Here is a 16,447-nt window from a genome sequence, read left to right on the forward strand (position 1 = left end):
AGTAAGTCAAACAAATCCAGGATGCAAAAATAGAAAGCTTTGAGTTGCATGCTGTCTGAGTCACTGTGCTCTTTATATTTTGGTACTCACCTGCTGTGTCTTACAGAACTCCAGTTGGAAGGAAGTCAAATCTGTGACTAGGTTTGGTTGAACAGGTTTCAGTGTGGCTTTTTATTACATATTGCATGTAATTACCTGCAATCAAAAGTTGATTGTGTTTTTGCTATGTTAGAAACAGTCTGCACCTTTCTATGTCAGTGTAGAGTCAACATCTGAAGCTTGCTGTGAAATTCCTGCAGTATGCTACTGAAGACTAGCATATTTTTCTATGTGTGCCTGAGTGGGAGATGTTCAAAGTGCATCAAAAGCGCCGCAGAGGTGAATGAATGATGTTTCAAATGGGGCACAATGGCTTTTTCTCGATATAGCTTATAATTATTCAAGCTGTGATTTTCTCAGTCTTAATCTAGTCAGCGGTTCATTTAGGGCTTTGTTTGGTGGTAAAAAAAAATACCAGTTTCGAGTGCCCATTAAACTCAAGCTTAATTTATGGAGCAACCTTTGGATTTAGGCTTTAATTAACTAGGGTTTTGCAGATAGATGCCATTATAAAATTAAGGAACATGATTACTCTCTGGTATGTATATAGCAATATATAATTAAAGCAAGATTTCAAAATTTAATAGATCCAGTCAGGCTAAAGTAGGTAGCTGTAGGGAGTTTCATAGCATTTCTACTTGAATTGTATTACTAAAACAAAAACCAGAGCATCCGATTAATAAAATGTAAAATGTATATATGCAAACAAATCGATAGTATCTACATTTACCATGGAGATCATACTTGAAAGAGGATATTATATATATTTAACTCAATTGAACTATGCTTTTTCTGCCAAGACTATTTTCCTACAAATTGAATGGCATCAAAATTTCTATGCTGAACAACTAAATGTTAGGTGTTTTAATATGCCTTTGCAAAGCAAGTGAAATTGGTATGTTTCCAATTCTGCAGTGAGGTCCATCTGGATGGATTACCATCAAATTCTCATTTGCACTTGAAAGACCAAAAATCTTCCCATAATCCTTCATTGCACTTTCCAATAAACACAGACATATTACAAAGCTGCTGATGCTTTCTACCTTAATGACATTTCCCTCCCTTTAAGTGCCCTAATGCCTAATCTCTCATCAAGCTATGAAGCTTCTCTATCACACACTCGTCAGCTTTGGCCACATTTATCATTCTCATGTTATTTTTTGTTTTTATCCTCTACCCTTGTCTTGCCTTGTCCTCGTCCTCTCATCTTGCTTGTGCTATCCAGCGGTATCATATCCTCCCAGTTACAAGAAGACTCCACCTCCTGTGCCCCCGCGCACCACCACCAAGCCTCTTATCTCTGTAACAGCCCAGAGCAGTACAGAGTCCACCCAAGATGCCTACCATGAGGGCAGGCATCCACGGGGTGGTCTGTGGACCACAGACAGTCTCGGCCGTCCCATCTACAGCTCCATGGACAGCCTGGACAGCACCAAGGCGGTTACCATGGCCATGGAGTCAGCAGCAAGCAAGAGGCATGCGTCGTTAGGCAGCCACACCTCGGTCCAGACATGCGACAAAGCAGTGCTGGTGTCCAAGGCTGAGGAGTACCTCAAAACCCCACGTTCCTCTATTGGGATACAGGTAACACCATAACCGCGGGCCACTCACTGCCTCTTTCGCCTCTATTGCTAAACCCCACCTCCCTCCACTCCCTTGATTACACCAAGTGCCAAGGTCCCATTTGTCTTCTTTTGTTCTGTCCTGGCTGAAAGGCTACTTCTCATTTTGATAAACAGATTGCCAATGTGAATCAGACATTCAGTATAATCTCCACTCTTTGCTCTTAATCATATAAACTTGGGTCATGATTCAGAGAATGAAAATTACGATGGCATTTTGGCTTCTATGATTTTTGTCAAAACGTATAAATAAGTGATCTTTTTTAATACATCTCTGGGCACACAGACATTAAAATGCTGAACTGACAAACTACAAGTGTCCGCACTAGTTCAATGTGTCATCTTTTTTCATTGTGACTAATACCCAAATGTACCACTGTGCATGGCTATGGAGTCTTGTTGACCTTTACATATGTCAAGACTACTGAGGGCTTATTAAAAGAACCCAGCAGCAAGGATAAATTGGTGATTTATGTTTTTCACCTCTTGAACACACCTTCACTACCGGCTGAGGTAGCTCCCATCATGTTACTGCTTAAACAAGGAGGTCTGCTGTGAGATAAAGAAGCTCTCTGTTTTATGTACTGTCTGGCTTAGCTAGCCCTGAAGGCAAGTGTCCACATTCCACTCCATTGCAAGAATTCCTTTGTGGACTGTATTTATTTGTATTTGTATTTATTTTTGACCTGTGGGCATTTCCACATATTTTCTATGAAAATGTGTCTACCAGGACTCTAATGTAAACAAGATGATTTTCTATTGCATAGTTTGTTGCTCAAGAAGTGCCAAACTCCTGGATAAAATTCAACTTTTTCTGGGACCTGTGCGAATTTCTAGGGGTAACCAATTTTATCACATAGATCATATACTGTAATTATAAACAGCTCATATATATCCCTATGGTGCTTTTTGTATCAAAAATTAGGCACATTTGAGCTCTAAGTTCTACTTATTGCACTTTTATGGCATTTATGACTCAATTACAGTTCTGGCAAATGTTGTGTGGGTCAAATACGGCAAGAAAGTCATGGCGTGGCAGGTGTTTTGTAGGCCAGAGATATACCAAGTCCCACTGCACACCTGACATTTAGATTGTGTAAAATGACTCTTAAGTCAGGCTTACACTGAGTCAATGCCATCAAGCCCAGTGTGGTAAATAGAAAACTGCAGATCTGAATCAGCCGATCTATCAATGATAATGTAAATTGATAATGTAAAGCTACTCTTACACGTAAGTTGGGTTTTTTTTTATATTTGGCAGTATGTAACAAACATCTCAATGTCAAACTTCTTTTAGGTGCTAAAAATGTGCATCTGTACTTTGGCGTGTCTGTAAATTTCAGTGTTCTCTTGTTGCATTTATCAGGTGGAAACTGTGACAGACTCTGAGACTGACACTAAAGGCCTTCCTCAGTTCCATTCTATAGGGATCCAGGTGGAGGATAAAAAACGGTATGTAGCAGAGATGAAGGAAAGTGTCACAGTGCATTTCTTTTTTATCTCAGTTAGAGTCTTTACATTTCATTGTGTTCCTGGTAGGCATGGGAGGTTCAAGCGCTCCAACAGTGTGACCACTGCAGTGCAAGCAGACATGGAGTTGGAGGGATTTCCCTCCATGGAGGATAAAGGTTTGCAGTTCGGTGGTGCCTTCGGCCGCCACTCTGAGCCCAGCACGCCAACACAGTATGGAGCGATCCGTACGGTGCGCACACAGGGCCTTTTCAGTTACAGGGAGGACTACCGGCCTTCCAGTGGGCCACCCAGCCCGCAGCCTGAACCCTGGCTGGTTGAACCCAGCCTGGAGAGCACTGACACAGGCCGAGTAACCCCCCTCCGCAGGGACGGCAGCTGGTTTATGCAGCTCCTTCACAACGAGTCCAAGCGGTTGGAGGCATGGTGCAAAGAGATGGAGGCAGAGGCAGAGGAGCATGACCTGTCAGAGGAGAGTGAGTGTACTAATGGAAAGGACACTTTTGTCAAATCCAGTGCTTTTGTTGCGGGATTTCAATGCTTTCATGACATTTACTCTTTGAATGTTCTTTTTGCAGACTTTATAGCAGTATAGCCAAGCCGAACATTCTCAGTAATAGCTGTCATTGAAAATGAGAATACTGAATCGTGACAGGCATTTTGTGAGCAGATTGGATTCTTGTGAATGACCGAAAGATATTGCTCACCATGTTGGCTTTTGCCAAGCTGTCTGTAATAAAGCACTCTCTCTTTCTCCCTCTCTCTGTGCTTGTGTACGTGTCCAGTCCTAGGAAAAATCCGAAGTGCAGTTGGGAGTGCTCAGTTATTAATGTCTCAAAAGTTTCAGCAGTTTTACTGGCTATGCCAGCAGAATCTGGTGAGTACTGCATGTCTTTCAGACAAAATCCCTGTTTCAACATGCTGTACAAAAACATGCAAAAGGTCAGGGGTAAACTTGTTGATTGGCTCCTTTTTCTCAGCGCTTTGAGAAGGCGCTTGGCCTGACGCTGCACTTGTGTGCTTTCCAGAAATAGACCACAGAGATCGATAGCGAAGCAGTCTCTCTGCAGCTATTGACCCCGCAGTAAACGAAAGGGGAATTCCAATAGGAAGCAGCACCTGTGTTGAGGCTATCCATTAATGCACAGAGACAGCAGTCTGAATGGGAACTCAGAGTTTTAGTAATGGACTGCCACGCTGTCTCATTGTTTAGCCATCATGTCACGTCTGCTGGAAACTCATACCTTTTCTAATGCAGACTTTACAGAGTCAGCATATATCAAAAGATTGCAGAATCATAAGTGGGGATGTTTCTGCAGATACACAAAGAGGCAGCCTGAAACTTAATCACCTCTTTATAAAACGTAGATAATTAAAACAAAAATGTAAATGAAATGCAAAACCTTGTGGAGGTGGCTGAAATCACCTCTCTCACTGCCTTCTGCTGGGGTTTTTTTTTGTCTCTTAACTCACTGTGTTGCTCTTCTTTAGATGATTTTGGGCCACTCTCTCTCCCTCTCTCCCCTCAGATAATAGGATGATGAATTAAGTCTAACATTGGTAGTGACAAGCTTTAGATTGCCCTGAGCTTTCAGACGTGTCTGAATGAGAGAATGGATCTGTTTCACCTGCTGGATGGAGGAAGAACTGCATTTTGTATCTATAAAAAGCTCTGAATTTGCTTTTGAAGTTTGGCTTGACAGACCTTTTCTTGATGTCAGCGCACACTCATTCTCTGTGTGGTGTCTGAAGTAATGAGGCTCTATCTGCTTAATTTTGTGAGCTGTGATTTGCAAGCAACATCCAGATGTGCATATATGTAGAAATACAGCAGCAGTGTGTACCAGGTTTCTCTTTAACATGAAATGTAATCTTCTTAGATAATAATTACATTACGGTACTGTCCGAACACAGAAACTAAATCTTTCTGGAAAAACACTCAGGCAGGCAAAATCAATGCTGTGACAAAAAGAAAAACATAACAATTTTGTAACAGTGTATCTCTTTACTTCCGTGTCTTCAGCATTCTGCACATATGCAACTTGTTTATCACAGTAATCGCTTAAGCAAATAATGGAGAAAAAACAATTCTCAGAAACTGCCAGCTGAGGTCATGAGCCAATGTTGGTGCTATACTGCCACACAGTGGTCAAAGTGGTGAGGTTCAAGTGTAGCTTTGAGTAACGGCAAGTCACAGAAACAAGGTGGACTTTTGAACATTGGATTTGATGCACATCTTTATAAGCCCCTCCGTCTCTTTAGGACCCCAGTGCCATGCCCAGACCCACATCTCAGGACCTGGCTGGATTCTGGGACCTTTTGCAACTTTCCATCGATGACGTCACTGCCAAGTTTGATGAGCTGCAGCAGATCAAGAGCAACCAGTGGCAGCTGGTGGAGAGCCCAGAGAAGAAGGTTAAACCATTTGCTCTTTTCCTATGCTTCCACACACTTATAATAACAAGTCTTAATGGGCTCCAGATGAACTCACTCAGCTTTAGAGGAAACTACACCAATGGCATTTCTGTTCCATTTTTAGACCGTGGACCAGCAGGAGGTTACAAAGCATAACAAAGGAGGCGGCACAAGTTAGATTAGAAAGCTAGTGGCATCCTCTAAAAGTGACTTACATTTTCATATTATCACTGAGTATCTGGTTCAGGGTGTTAAAGTGAAATTGAATGGCTCTTAAGCTTTTAGTAATTTCATCCAAGTTGCTTGTGAAAAATTTATCAGCTCCTAATGTTAATGGGGAAAAACACTTGGTGTGAGTTTCCTTAATGTCAGACTAAATCACAGGCAGTAAGATCATGCAGTTTTCACACAGCATTTAAACACACAAATTACTTTGACTTTTTATCACAACATCTGCACCGGATAGTTACTGGCTTTTTCAGGAACACGATAGATCAAAGCCACTTTTATTTTGAAAGCTCTAACACCGTCGGACAAGCATAAAGCAAAAGTTTTCCTCCGACAGGCGCACAAAGCACAGGAGCAAATATGCAAAACAAAATCCAAGGCGTGAATAAGGATCGTGGTGACATGAAAGGCATTTAAGTCATTAAACCATCCAGTTAAAGCACTTTCACCACACCATAAGTGAAAGCACACTTACACGAGTGGCGCTCATAGACGAAAGAGCCGCATTTGGAAGCACATTTAAATGGTAATGTGTTTTTAGAGATCGACAGCATCGTTCAGGGCACTTGGATAATTATCTTCATGCTTGCAAGGAGTTGTTTACCTCCAGCAGTTAATAGACACGTTGCAATCTCTATGACGCCGAACCCTAGCGGTGACACAGATGCTCTGCCTTTTCACCTTCGAGGCAGGCTCCATTTAAACCAACACCGGCTTCCCAAACAGCCGCAAAAAGTTCACCCTGCAATCAGACTTTGTATCAGTGCGATTAAATGTTCAAAGGTGAAGATTTTCGATGACACAATCAGTATGGGTTTCCAGATTTTGTGTATTTGTGCAGCTTATGGACCGCAAGAGGCAGATTTTTGCATTTTTAAGCATCCAGCAGCAGTGAGTAATTAATGAGTAATTCTGCTGATGAATTTTCATTTTGTAGCCAATGCTGTTGGTGTAAACGACTTCTCTTCTCGAGTTAGTCAACACGCTGTGATACCGGACTCTTTCCAATTTAAATTTGCTCAGATACCAAGAGTCTATATATTAAAGCCAAATTTAGCCCGAAATCAAGTCTTCTTAGTGAATAAAGGTGCTTTAAGCATTTAATTAATTGGCCCCATATTAATCAACATTTATCATCTCTGCCCAATTTCATTCTACATTTGTCCACTGTGGCAGTCTTTTATCTGCTGGTTAATATTAACTTTTCCTCATAACTCTCAATTACAAGTTCTTGCTCTGAGCTCAATAAGAAACCCCTTTGTGTTTTTCCATAATGCAATCACGTACAACAAGCAAACGAAATAAAAAGTATACATTTTCATGTTTTGGGTTGTTTTTTTATTTATAATCAGACTTTTTTTCTGTTTTCTTTGCACAGTTTACTTCCACGTCCCAGCAGAAAATACCATAATAAATATCAGTCACTGGGCTGTTATCTTGTTTAGTACATATTAAGAAGCCTACTGTGAACCAACTTCCAGTTGTTATGTCATTCTGTGTCTTAAGGAGCGGAAGTGGCCACCCCCTCTGCCAAAAAGGTCAGCCAAGGGGCGTGGCGGTGTGATGCGGGAACGCTCTCTGGACCTTCAGGACCGCCAGCGACAGGAAGCCCGCAGACGCCTCATGGCTGCCAAAAGAGCAGCTTCTTTCAGACAGAACTCGGCCACAGAGAGGGCAGACAGCATCGAGATCTACATCCCTGAAGCCCAGACGCGGCTTTGAGGTCCACGGATTCATCCTCAGCTCCCCTCGTGCACCTTCACTCGACACCAGCACGTGGCGCCACATTCAGCCCCCTTGTGCTGTCAACTATTGTCGCTGCTCATCCATGTTTCCATCTGTTGTAATACCCTGGGTTGTCTCTACTGAATCTACACTAAGCAAATATTTCACCTGTAGAAACCAAAAGTGTCTCCAGAACAGTAAAAACTGGACAACAGATCATTTCCCTCTTGTTTTTTTGGTCATTTGTTTGGCTAATGATGATCTTGGGCCAGCTGAATTGGTGATGATAGTATGGTGTTTATGCACGGATGTGGATATTTAAAATAAGAACAACAACAGCAAAAAAAAAATTAAAATCAGTTACATTTCTGCCACTTGGAGCGGCTAAAACAGAAATTTGCTTAGTGTAGTTTTAAGACCACAGGGGATTTTTTTTTCGCCCCCACGAGTTCTGCACCATGACGATTAGTTTATAAAGCCTAAAACGAACATTCATCCTTACTACACCACATCACTGTTTTGTTTTTTATTTTCCACAGCAGCATTTTCTTATACCTCTTTTCCACTTATACAGTGCCAGTGCCAGTTCTGCCTCGGTGCCTTTTGAGAACCAGCCCACATTTTGACAGGTCTGAAAAAACGGCCACTACATCATAGAAGTCACAGCAACAGAAAAGCCTTTGTGGACAGATACGCATATGCATATGCCAATTATTGGTGGATTTAATGCAGTAGCCCCCTCCCATAGCCACCGATGGTTCCAGCTTTGGGACAGGCAATTTTACGGCACCTCTGCTTCTTTGGAAATGGACGGAACCAGCTGAAGATTAGGCACCTGGACTGGGCGGGTGGAAAAGGGGTACTAGACTTTTCCATCGTTCTCATTCTTGCACTGTGTTGAGGGTGATGTTATACAGCACTTGCCACATTTAAAAGAAAACACAAAAGTGCAACTTTTTTCTCACCAGCAACAGTGGTCTTGGGCTAAAGCAACCTGTGCGGGGGTGGTTTCCCATAATGATGTCACTTAGCGCGATTGACGAGCCTCTGAAAATCTGTAACTGCTGAAAGAAATGCAGGGGAAGTCGTTTCTTCAACGCTTCCCATCAAATTTGAAGTCGGAATAGATGGAGAGTAACAAAAGTTTTGATAGGGTGTTTGGGACCCTTCATATCGATCCAACAATACTTTTCCATGTTTAATCAGGCATGCTGCAGCTGCTGCCCAGTGTTGCTGACTGAGATCTAAAAATATGACTAAAACTCCATCATTTCCACATCCATTCATGTTCATCAAGACTAGACAATTCTACGACATGTAGGTTATTTGCTGCTGGATGCATTTCCATTGCAGAAAAAATATGAATTATTAACAAAACAGAGTTTTACATGGCCCGAAAGAGGTGACTGTATCAAAAAAAAAAAAAAAAAAAATGCATTTTGCACCTTATAATATACATGTTTGTATTTCCAAGGGAAATGTAGTTTATGAAGCTCATGTGATATTGTTGCAGTTGAATTGCAAGGACAGATATGGAAAATTTACTACAGAATTTCATACAGTATTACTCTATAGGTCATAGAAATTGCACCTTTTTGTCATATTGTTTCTTTTTTTTCTTCTTAATGGCATTACTGCCATCGCGTAAGGAAATATTGTAATTCTAACACTTTTACTTCTACTTGCAGTATCTATCATATGACCAACGTCACAATCTACAGTAAACATTTAGTATTTCTAGTTAAACCTGTTGTTGGTTGATTTGACAATGTATCTGTCCTAATGACTAAAAGGTGTTCTTTAGCTAACAAACCATTTCTCATAACTCACTGCATCTGACCTTTTTACCAAGTGGCGCATAATGAAAGCCCTTCTGTTCTTATTTTGATCTGCTCACGTAGTCTAGGAAAGACAGGTGCAAATGACACTTTAACAATATTCAGTTACTATAGTAAATGGTGCTGCTTTTTACTCTAAAACTGTTGTCCTTTACCCAGTCCTATGTGCACGCACACACACACACACTCAAGGACTTTTTAAACAGAGATTTATTAATATGGTGCCCACCGTCTCTCCGATGACTTGTGGTAGATTGTGACTTTAGAAACGATCATCTTTGCAATGCTCTTGCCCTCAGTGATGTAAATGTGGAGAAGGTACGATGGCTTAACTTCCTTTCGAAAATGCAAAGAGGTCAGGGATATCTGTTTATCGCATGGGAGAGATTACAGGCTTTGACATTCCACCAACCTCAAGCTAAAATCTAATACCGTATGCCTGCCTTGAGCCAAGGGCATGCTGCTATAGCTGAAAGTACATAATAATACGCGTCCATATTTTATACTCCCTGACACCTGCGATGCAAGCCCATTCATCCTCATTTGCCAATCTGAACCCCAACTAATGAATACGAATGTTGTTATGGCTACAGGAATGGCACTCAGTAGGGGAGAGCAGTCTGTGTACCATCAGTACTTCTGGGAGGCAGTGAAACATGCTTGTTGTGAGGGATCGTGGGTGTACATCAGTGCTAGAAGACCCTACCTTACCAGATGGCCTTAACCAAAACAGTCGTGAATGTACAGCCTCCGATGATGCAAAAAATAAATAAATAAATATAAAAATAAGATGAAATTCCAACTAAATTGGACAGGGCTGAAGTCACTCTCAAACCTTTTACTTTTTTATTGTATATTTGCTCATCTCAAATAGTTTTTTTCTACTTTATGTGACTGATTTAAAGACGAAACAGGGTGTGATAAAATAACAGGAGACACAGAGAGAATTACATCCTTCTACGCTTTTATCAAATTTGCGATATCACAAATGTAGTTCACAGTTATTCCAGAAGTGTGAAGTATTGCTGAAAGAAAAGCGCACTCTTATCTGTGAAAACTGAAATCGTAGTAGAGCCACTTCACACATGAATGAATATTATAAATTAAGTAAAATAGGATTTAATGAAAGCAGGATGTTTAAAGTAGGCACATTTATATAGAAAGTAACTGTTTCACATTTAAACTGAGTAATAAAGGTAATCTGCCATCCAGCTCCTTGTTATCCAGATTTGAGTTCAGTGATTTAGTTGATCTAAATACATATATGTCCCTGCAGGCTGTGTGTCCCACTGCAGAACAAAGAAGAAGGTACAGTAATTTCATCCAAAAGACGACAAGGACTTGGCTTTAATTTTCGAGGAATCAATACAATTTACAGCCTATAATAACACACGGCTTTTAGTGTATTGCAAGAGGGAGGATCCAGTACGTCCTGACTGGTCAGATTTATTTTCCCCTTTTCAAAGAGGAAATCGTTTTTTCATTCATATCCATTTATTTGGGGCTTTTCTTTTTTAATTCATACAGTTCTGTAGTGTTTTTGTTTTTTTGTTTTTTTTGTTTTTTAGAGCAGTTGGTTGGTGGAAAGGTGTGGTCTGTCTTTAATTTATCGATGCTATACAGGCTGCAGTTTTCATCCAGCCCGTATTATCACACAGAAACCTTTTCTTTGGCCTCCTTGCTTGGGTTGCATTTGAACATTTTGGCCATTTTTCACATAATATTACAATTTACTACTTTATAATCATTCATACAATTTACCATCTTAGCGTTCATTGCCGTATGCATATAATACATGGTTAAGCGCTTCAATGAACACGTATATTCTCAATTATTACCCCCAAATCTAAGAACTGTGGTGATTTTGTTCATCACTCTTCATTTATTTCATCTTGGGGGGCTGTCTCCATTTCCATCCTTTAATATTACATCCCTAATATCATTTCCCTAGCATCTTCACTCATTTTTGCTCTGTAGGTTTGGTCTGTTGGTTTAGAAATATGAAAGTCCTCATTTATTTCACTGGTTCCTCCCTAAGTTGCGCCCTTGGAATGATTGGCGACCGTTTCTCTAAATTATGACAACCGTCGATGGGCTATTTTAACAATCCAGCTGCTCTTCCACCTGACTGAAAGTCATGCAAATCAAGTCTACTTCCCACAGACTGAATACTGTGATACCATCTTATGTAGTACTTGATGATATTTAAAGAACTACCTATTGAAAAGAAGCTTTTTTATTTTTATTTTTTGTCCTTTTGTAGCTTTGAGTTACTGTTGCTTGCAGGCTTTTCAACCAGTAAGCTTGAGTAAAATCTACAAAATGACTTTGACGCTTTCTGAACTCGCCACCTTAAAAGAATGGCTTAAAAAAATAAACAGGATTCAGAGTAACGGCAACACGGCATGAATGGGAGGGATGTTTTTGCACCAACTGCATGTCAGGAAGGCTAACGTCAGAAACAAAGATGTCCTCAAAAGTCGCAGGGATGCTAATATAATATATTGTAAGTGACAATAAAGGCACACATGGTCAAAAATTTAGCTAAAGTGTGTGCTATTGTGGAATAATGCAGGGCTATTGTGTAAACATGGTACCATTTACCCTTCATTTGCATACCATTTCCAATGAAACACATAATATTTGTCTTTCACGTCTCCCAGTTTTTCCCATCATGCTATGAGGGACTTAGAAGTCTGGCAACTATGTATATGACAAATCCTCAGGTGCCTTAAAGTTTGATTCACATAGGACTGAGTGAATGTTTTTGGGTTGAAGTATGGAAAAAAAGACTGCAACCTGCAAAGGACTGCACCACTACGAGTGCAAGTTTGTCTGAAATACCTTTACAAGGGCTGGATACCAGGCTGGGTCGGGCTGCAGAATTTCAAATGGATTTACATTTATATTTGACTGATTTAGAGGTCCTATTGTAATAAACTTCAGCACAATACAGTCTAGAGGGTATCAAAGGAGGATTTGCTATTTTGTTTTCCACATTTTCTTTGACAAAGATTCATAGTGACTCGTTTTTATGACATGAGATGAAAAACACACACAAATTGCAGAGAACCAGTGGATATGACAGTGTAAATGCTACACGTCAGAGTGTATGTCACATCCATTTCTGCTAATCATAAAAGATGACTTATTTAATAAGGTCTTTCTTTTAATTCCTCCTAGCTGTGATATTGTAATCTTGGGATGTTTCTGCCATTCTTGGCATTTACTCTACAGAATCGGGAGACTGACAAAACTTGACCAGCCAAAAAAAAAAGGGCAATAGTGTTTTCATACAATGACAGGCAGGCTCACCTACAGCTATTTACCTCATGGTTTAGTGTTTTAGCAAACATGGTTTTAGTAGGAGTAGTTGTGATCTCCACAGGAACACTTTGTCACGCCTGTGTACTATGCAGCAGTAGTTCTGTGGGGCGGCAGAGCTTGCAGGCCCTGGTGCAGATCATCTTTCCTTCGCAGAGAGCCGAAAGCACCACGTTCATTGAGCTGTGCACCGCAGGAGCTAAAACACCACGCTGTCATCGCCATCCAGATCCTTTACAGCTCACTCCTCATGACTCAGTTTAGGATTTCTTTTATGCTGATTTCAAAATAATATAGTGTAAACAGAAAGTCGGCTAACTTTCAGCAACGCTCTAAAAAAGATTCACGTGAACGTGACGAGTCAGAGTTACTTTGCCAGGGTCACTTTTCCCTGTTTAGTCGCTATTCAAGATAGATGTTATGCTTTACAGCGTCCATATTTTAGCCTGACATCATATAACAGCTGTCCTGAAGTTAAACCTCAGAGAAGTCTGTATAGGTGCTGAATCAACCAACGCTTCTCCTTGTACTTTTATTTTTCCTGAATTTGCTTTTTTATTTACTTTTTTTTTTTGGTTGTTGTTTTATTCTGACAATCAGCAAACACCAAAAGCATCAAAATGCACACACGCATACACACTACAACAGCAGTGTCATTGTATATCCTCAAGATAGCGCCCTGAGTTGCCCTTCTTCATATCTTGGGGATCTTTAAAGTCTCTTTGGACTCCATTTAAAATATCGTTCAATTTTTCTTTTCTCCTTGTTTCCGATACAGTTGCACTGCAAAGATGTCTTTCTATTGCTTGCTCTCTCTTCTCGTAAAACCACGTGACTTTCGATGACATCAGAGCGTCGCCCTGTTGTCGCAAGCCAAACAACCGTCGAGTCACTGTTGAGCACGTTTCACGTCATGCTCCCACGTGTGAGAGTGTGTCTGCTCTTCAAGCAATAAGCCTTATTTAAATATTAGGGATAACTTTTCATTATCTTCTTTAGATTTTTTGACACATCTGTGGGAAGTCGTAGGGGTTTCGGTTCAGCAGCAACCGGCCTGACACTGAGGAAATACACTTTAATGTAGAAAAGTTGACCTTACCACTTTCATTCGTGTCTCCTTTGAAGATGCGAGCAGTTGCTTAGCTTGACCACATAGACTCGAAACAGGGGAAAGAATCTGTGCATGTGAAAAAATAGACTAAAACATCAAACTACAAATATTTGCTATGTTGGTTTTAATATGACAAGATGTCTTTAGATGTGCTTGCATTAAGATTTTATGACCTTTAGAGAGACACGGATTGTCTGTTCCCCACAGTCTTTATGCTAAGATAAGCTATATGCAACCTTCATGCTACCTATCTGCAACTGCAACGAAATAGCTAAAATTGAAAATCTCTTACCATCATCTGTAAATTCAAATTCACCTTATCCATTCAGAGATCACTCAGAACATTTATTTAAATCCAAAGTGATATAGGTGCTCAACAACCTTGCATTTATATAAGAGCAGAATCAGAATGCAACCAGGGGAGTCGAGTTAACTCAGTGGTGTAGACTGACCTTTGATCTCTGTATTTATAAATTTCACATCAATTGTTTGCAAACCCTCCCCAATCCATCTGACAATCAGTCTGAGTCAAATTGCAGCTGTTTGGAGACGGGCTGCCTCCCGCCAGGCAATCACCTTGCAGTCAATTGTGAGTAAGAGTTCAACTTCTTGTAGTCAATCTCCGAATACCAAAAAATAATCAATGCAATCAGTGAGAAAACTAGGAGGATGTCGTCCTGTTTTCCTCTATAGTGACTGAGCTGTTCTACAAACTTGAGAGTGGTACCGCGCTTTTCATCAAACTCTCTTAAACAGTCTAATAATGAATGTCTAAGGCAGCCTTAAAGGTTACGTATTTCCTCTTATGTCATTCAGGTTGTTTTTATTGCTCATTTCAGTGTAACCTCAGTGCCCATCTGTATTATGGGTATGAGTCATAATAAATCATCTGATCAGCTCTAAATATTGACACTTTCAAATTTGTACATTGTCCTAATAGGGTTTTGTTTTGTTGAGTTTCTTTACATTTATGTTGTTTGTTTCTTTCTTTTTTTAGTGTCTCATGTTTTATGAGGAGAGAGAACAGTCACTTTTGTTTGCCTTTGGTGGAGAAATGTCTTGTATTGTGGCTGTGGGTAGAAAACATTTTAAAAAAAGGCCTCTCATGGGTTTTTGGAAAGTGACATGAGAAAAATTTCATAGCATAAAAAGGTTTGTGGTTAGCTTAAAACTATTTTGAAATTGTTAGATATATCAATAATGAGGATAAATATAATGCCAAATATTCAGTATTTGTACAGAAATATACATATATAAATATATAATATATGCCTAATTTAAATGGAACTATTTTCCACTCTTGACCATATTTTTGTTGTTTAATGTTTCTTTGTCAACATTATTTTATAAGCTCTTCAGATAGCATGCAGGATAGTGAAAATGAATGTATTATTTAGTGTTTCATTGCTGGTCAGTATTACAGCATTCTACAGATCAGTTTGTGTTTGTAGGATTAATTTAAGCTGAATATTTCATTTCTAGACTTTTGTTTATCTATAAATGACTTGTAAACTTTCTTTTATAAATGCAAGGTTTCGAAACAGTTTCAACAGTTTATATCATTTTATTATTTCCCTGCTTATCAATGTGGTTCAGTATACTTTGCCTCTTCTAAGTACTGCTATCAACCATCTGTTGTAAATAATTATGCAAATTAAACTTTTTGAAGAAAACAGCATAGTTGTAAGAGTGCTTTGAGATCTCTCTATGTGTATCAGATGGAGAGGGTGCAGTTGTAGCACAGGTATGTGGCATTTTAGCTCAAAAATCCCACATGGGGTTGTTTATGAAGCAATATAATACAGTTTGCTGGCTAAATATCATGGAAATACGCATCATGCTCCCAACTTAGTCACACCTTTTTGGGGTATTGGAAGTTTTGAGCAGTACAGCACCTGCCTGTTCCTGTGCTGCCCAAGCAGTTCCACCTTTAGCTTAAATCATAAAACTTTTTTATCTAAGAAGTATAATGAAAGAGAAGGAACAAAGCGCTAAGTAATGTGGGTGGTGGATGTTGAAAAGTAAACATAAAGAATGTTTTTATACTAAATCCTCCTATGGTGCTCCAAGTTGACTTAATTTTGACATATTTTGTTTTTTGTTCATCCAGTGAAAAGTGATTTAAGCTCAAGTCATGAGTAAGTGGCTAAAAAAATAAAGCAAAGTTTAACGTGCCAAAAACTGCAGTTCCTCTACTGCCCATTTGCTGCTGGCATTAAGAGCATGTCAATTCCTATAGACTCCACACTATTTCTTTTTAGTACATGACAATGCTACAATATTTTTTTGTAGATATAAACTACAGCTTACTATCAAAATAAATGATATAAAATTAAAGTTATAAGACCATAAATGCCACAAGTGAGTAATTTTAGCCCACTGGTAAGTGGCTGCTATGGGCAACATGACAACATCATAATATCTTGTATAGCTATGAGGCTTCAGGAGCTCAAGCTCATCAATGATTAGTGTGCCGTCTCTGCTGGGGTACAGCATAAAATTTGAATCACTTGGAAAACAAACAAACAAAAGAACAAGAACTGGGTGCACAAACGAGTGGCAACTTGCTAAGAGACTTTGAACCAAATAATAGTGTGCCTATGTGCCGAGTTTGA

The 16,447-nt window shown here is 39.7% G+C and overlaps 1 protein-coding gene across 8 annotated transcripts in view; it reads left to right on the plus strand.

Annotated features, from left to right (window-relative positions):
- Positions 1 to 15,508, plus strand: part of dlgap2b (discs, large (Drosophila) homolog-associated protein 2b) — a 112,101-nt gene extending 96,593 nt beyond the window's left edge. For all 8 annotated transcript variants that reach the window (XM_084952080.1, XM_084952075.1, XM_084952076.1 and 5 more), the window contains 6 exons: positions 1,325 to 1,683; positions 3,088 to 3,173; positions 3,261 to 3,667; positions 3,977 to 4,068; positions 5,454 to 5,606; positions 7,341 to 15,508. In XM_084952080.1, the coding sequence (XP_084808206.1) occupies positions 1,325 to 1,683; positions 3,088 to 3,173; positions 3,261 to 3,667; positions 3,977 to 4,068; positions 5,454 to 5,606; positions 7,341 to 7,556 (1,313 nt within the window). In that variant the 3' untranslated portion in view covers positions 7,557 to 15,508. The remainder of the gene's footprint in view (positions 1 to 1,324; positions 1,684 to 3,087; positions 3,174 to 3,260; positions 3,668 to 3,976; positions 4,069 to 5,453; positions 5,607 to 7,340) is intronic.
- The last annotated feature ends 939 nt before the right edge of the window (positions 15,509 to 16,447 follow it).

The sequence above is a fragment of the Perissodus microlepis genome, chromosome 15 (assembly GCF_051167445.1).
Source record: "Perissodus microlepis isolate ML-2025 ecotype Zambia chromosome 15, ASM5116744v1, whole genome shotgun sequence".
NCBI lineage: Eukaryota > Metazoa > Chordata > Actinopteri > Cichliformes > Cichlidae > Perissodus > Perissodus microlepis.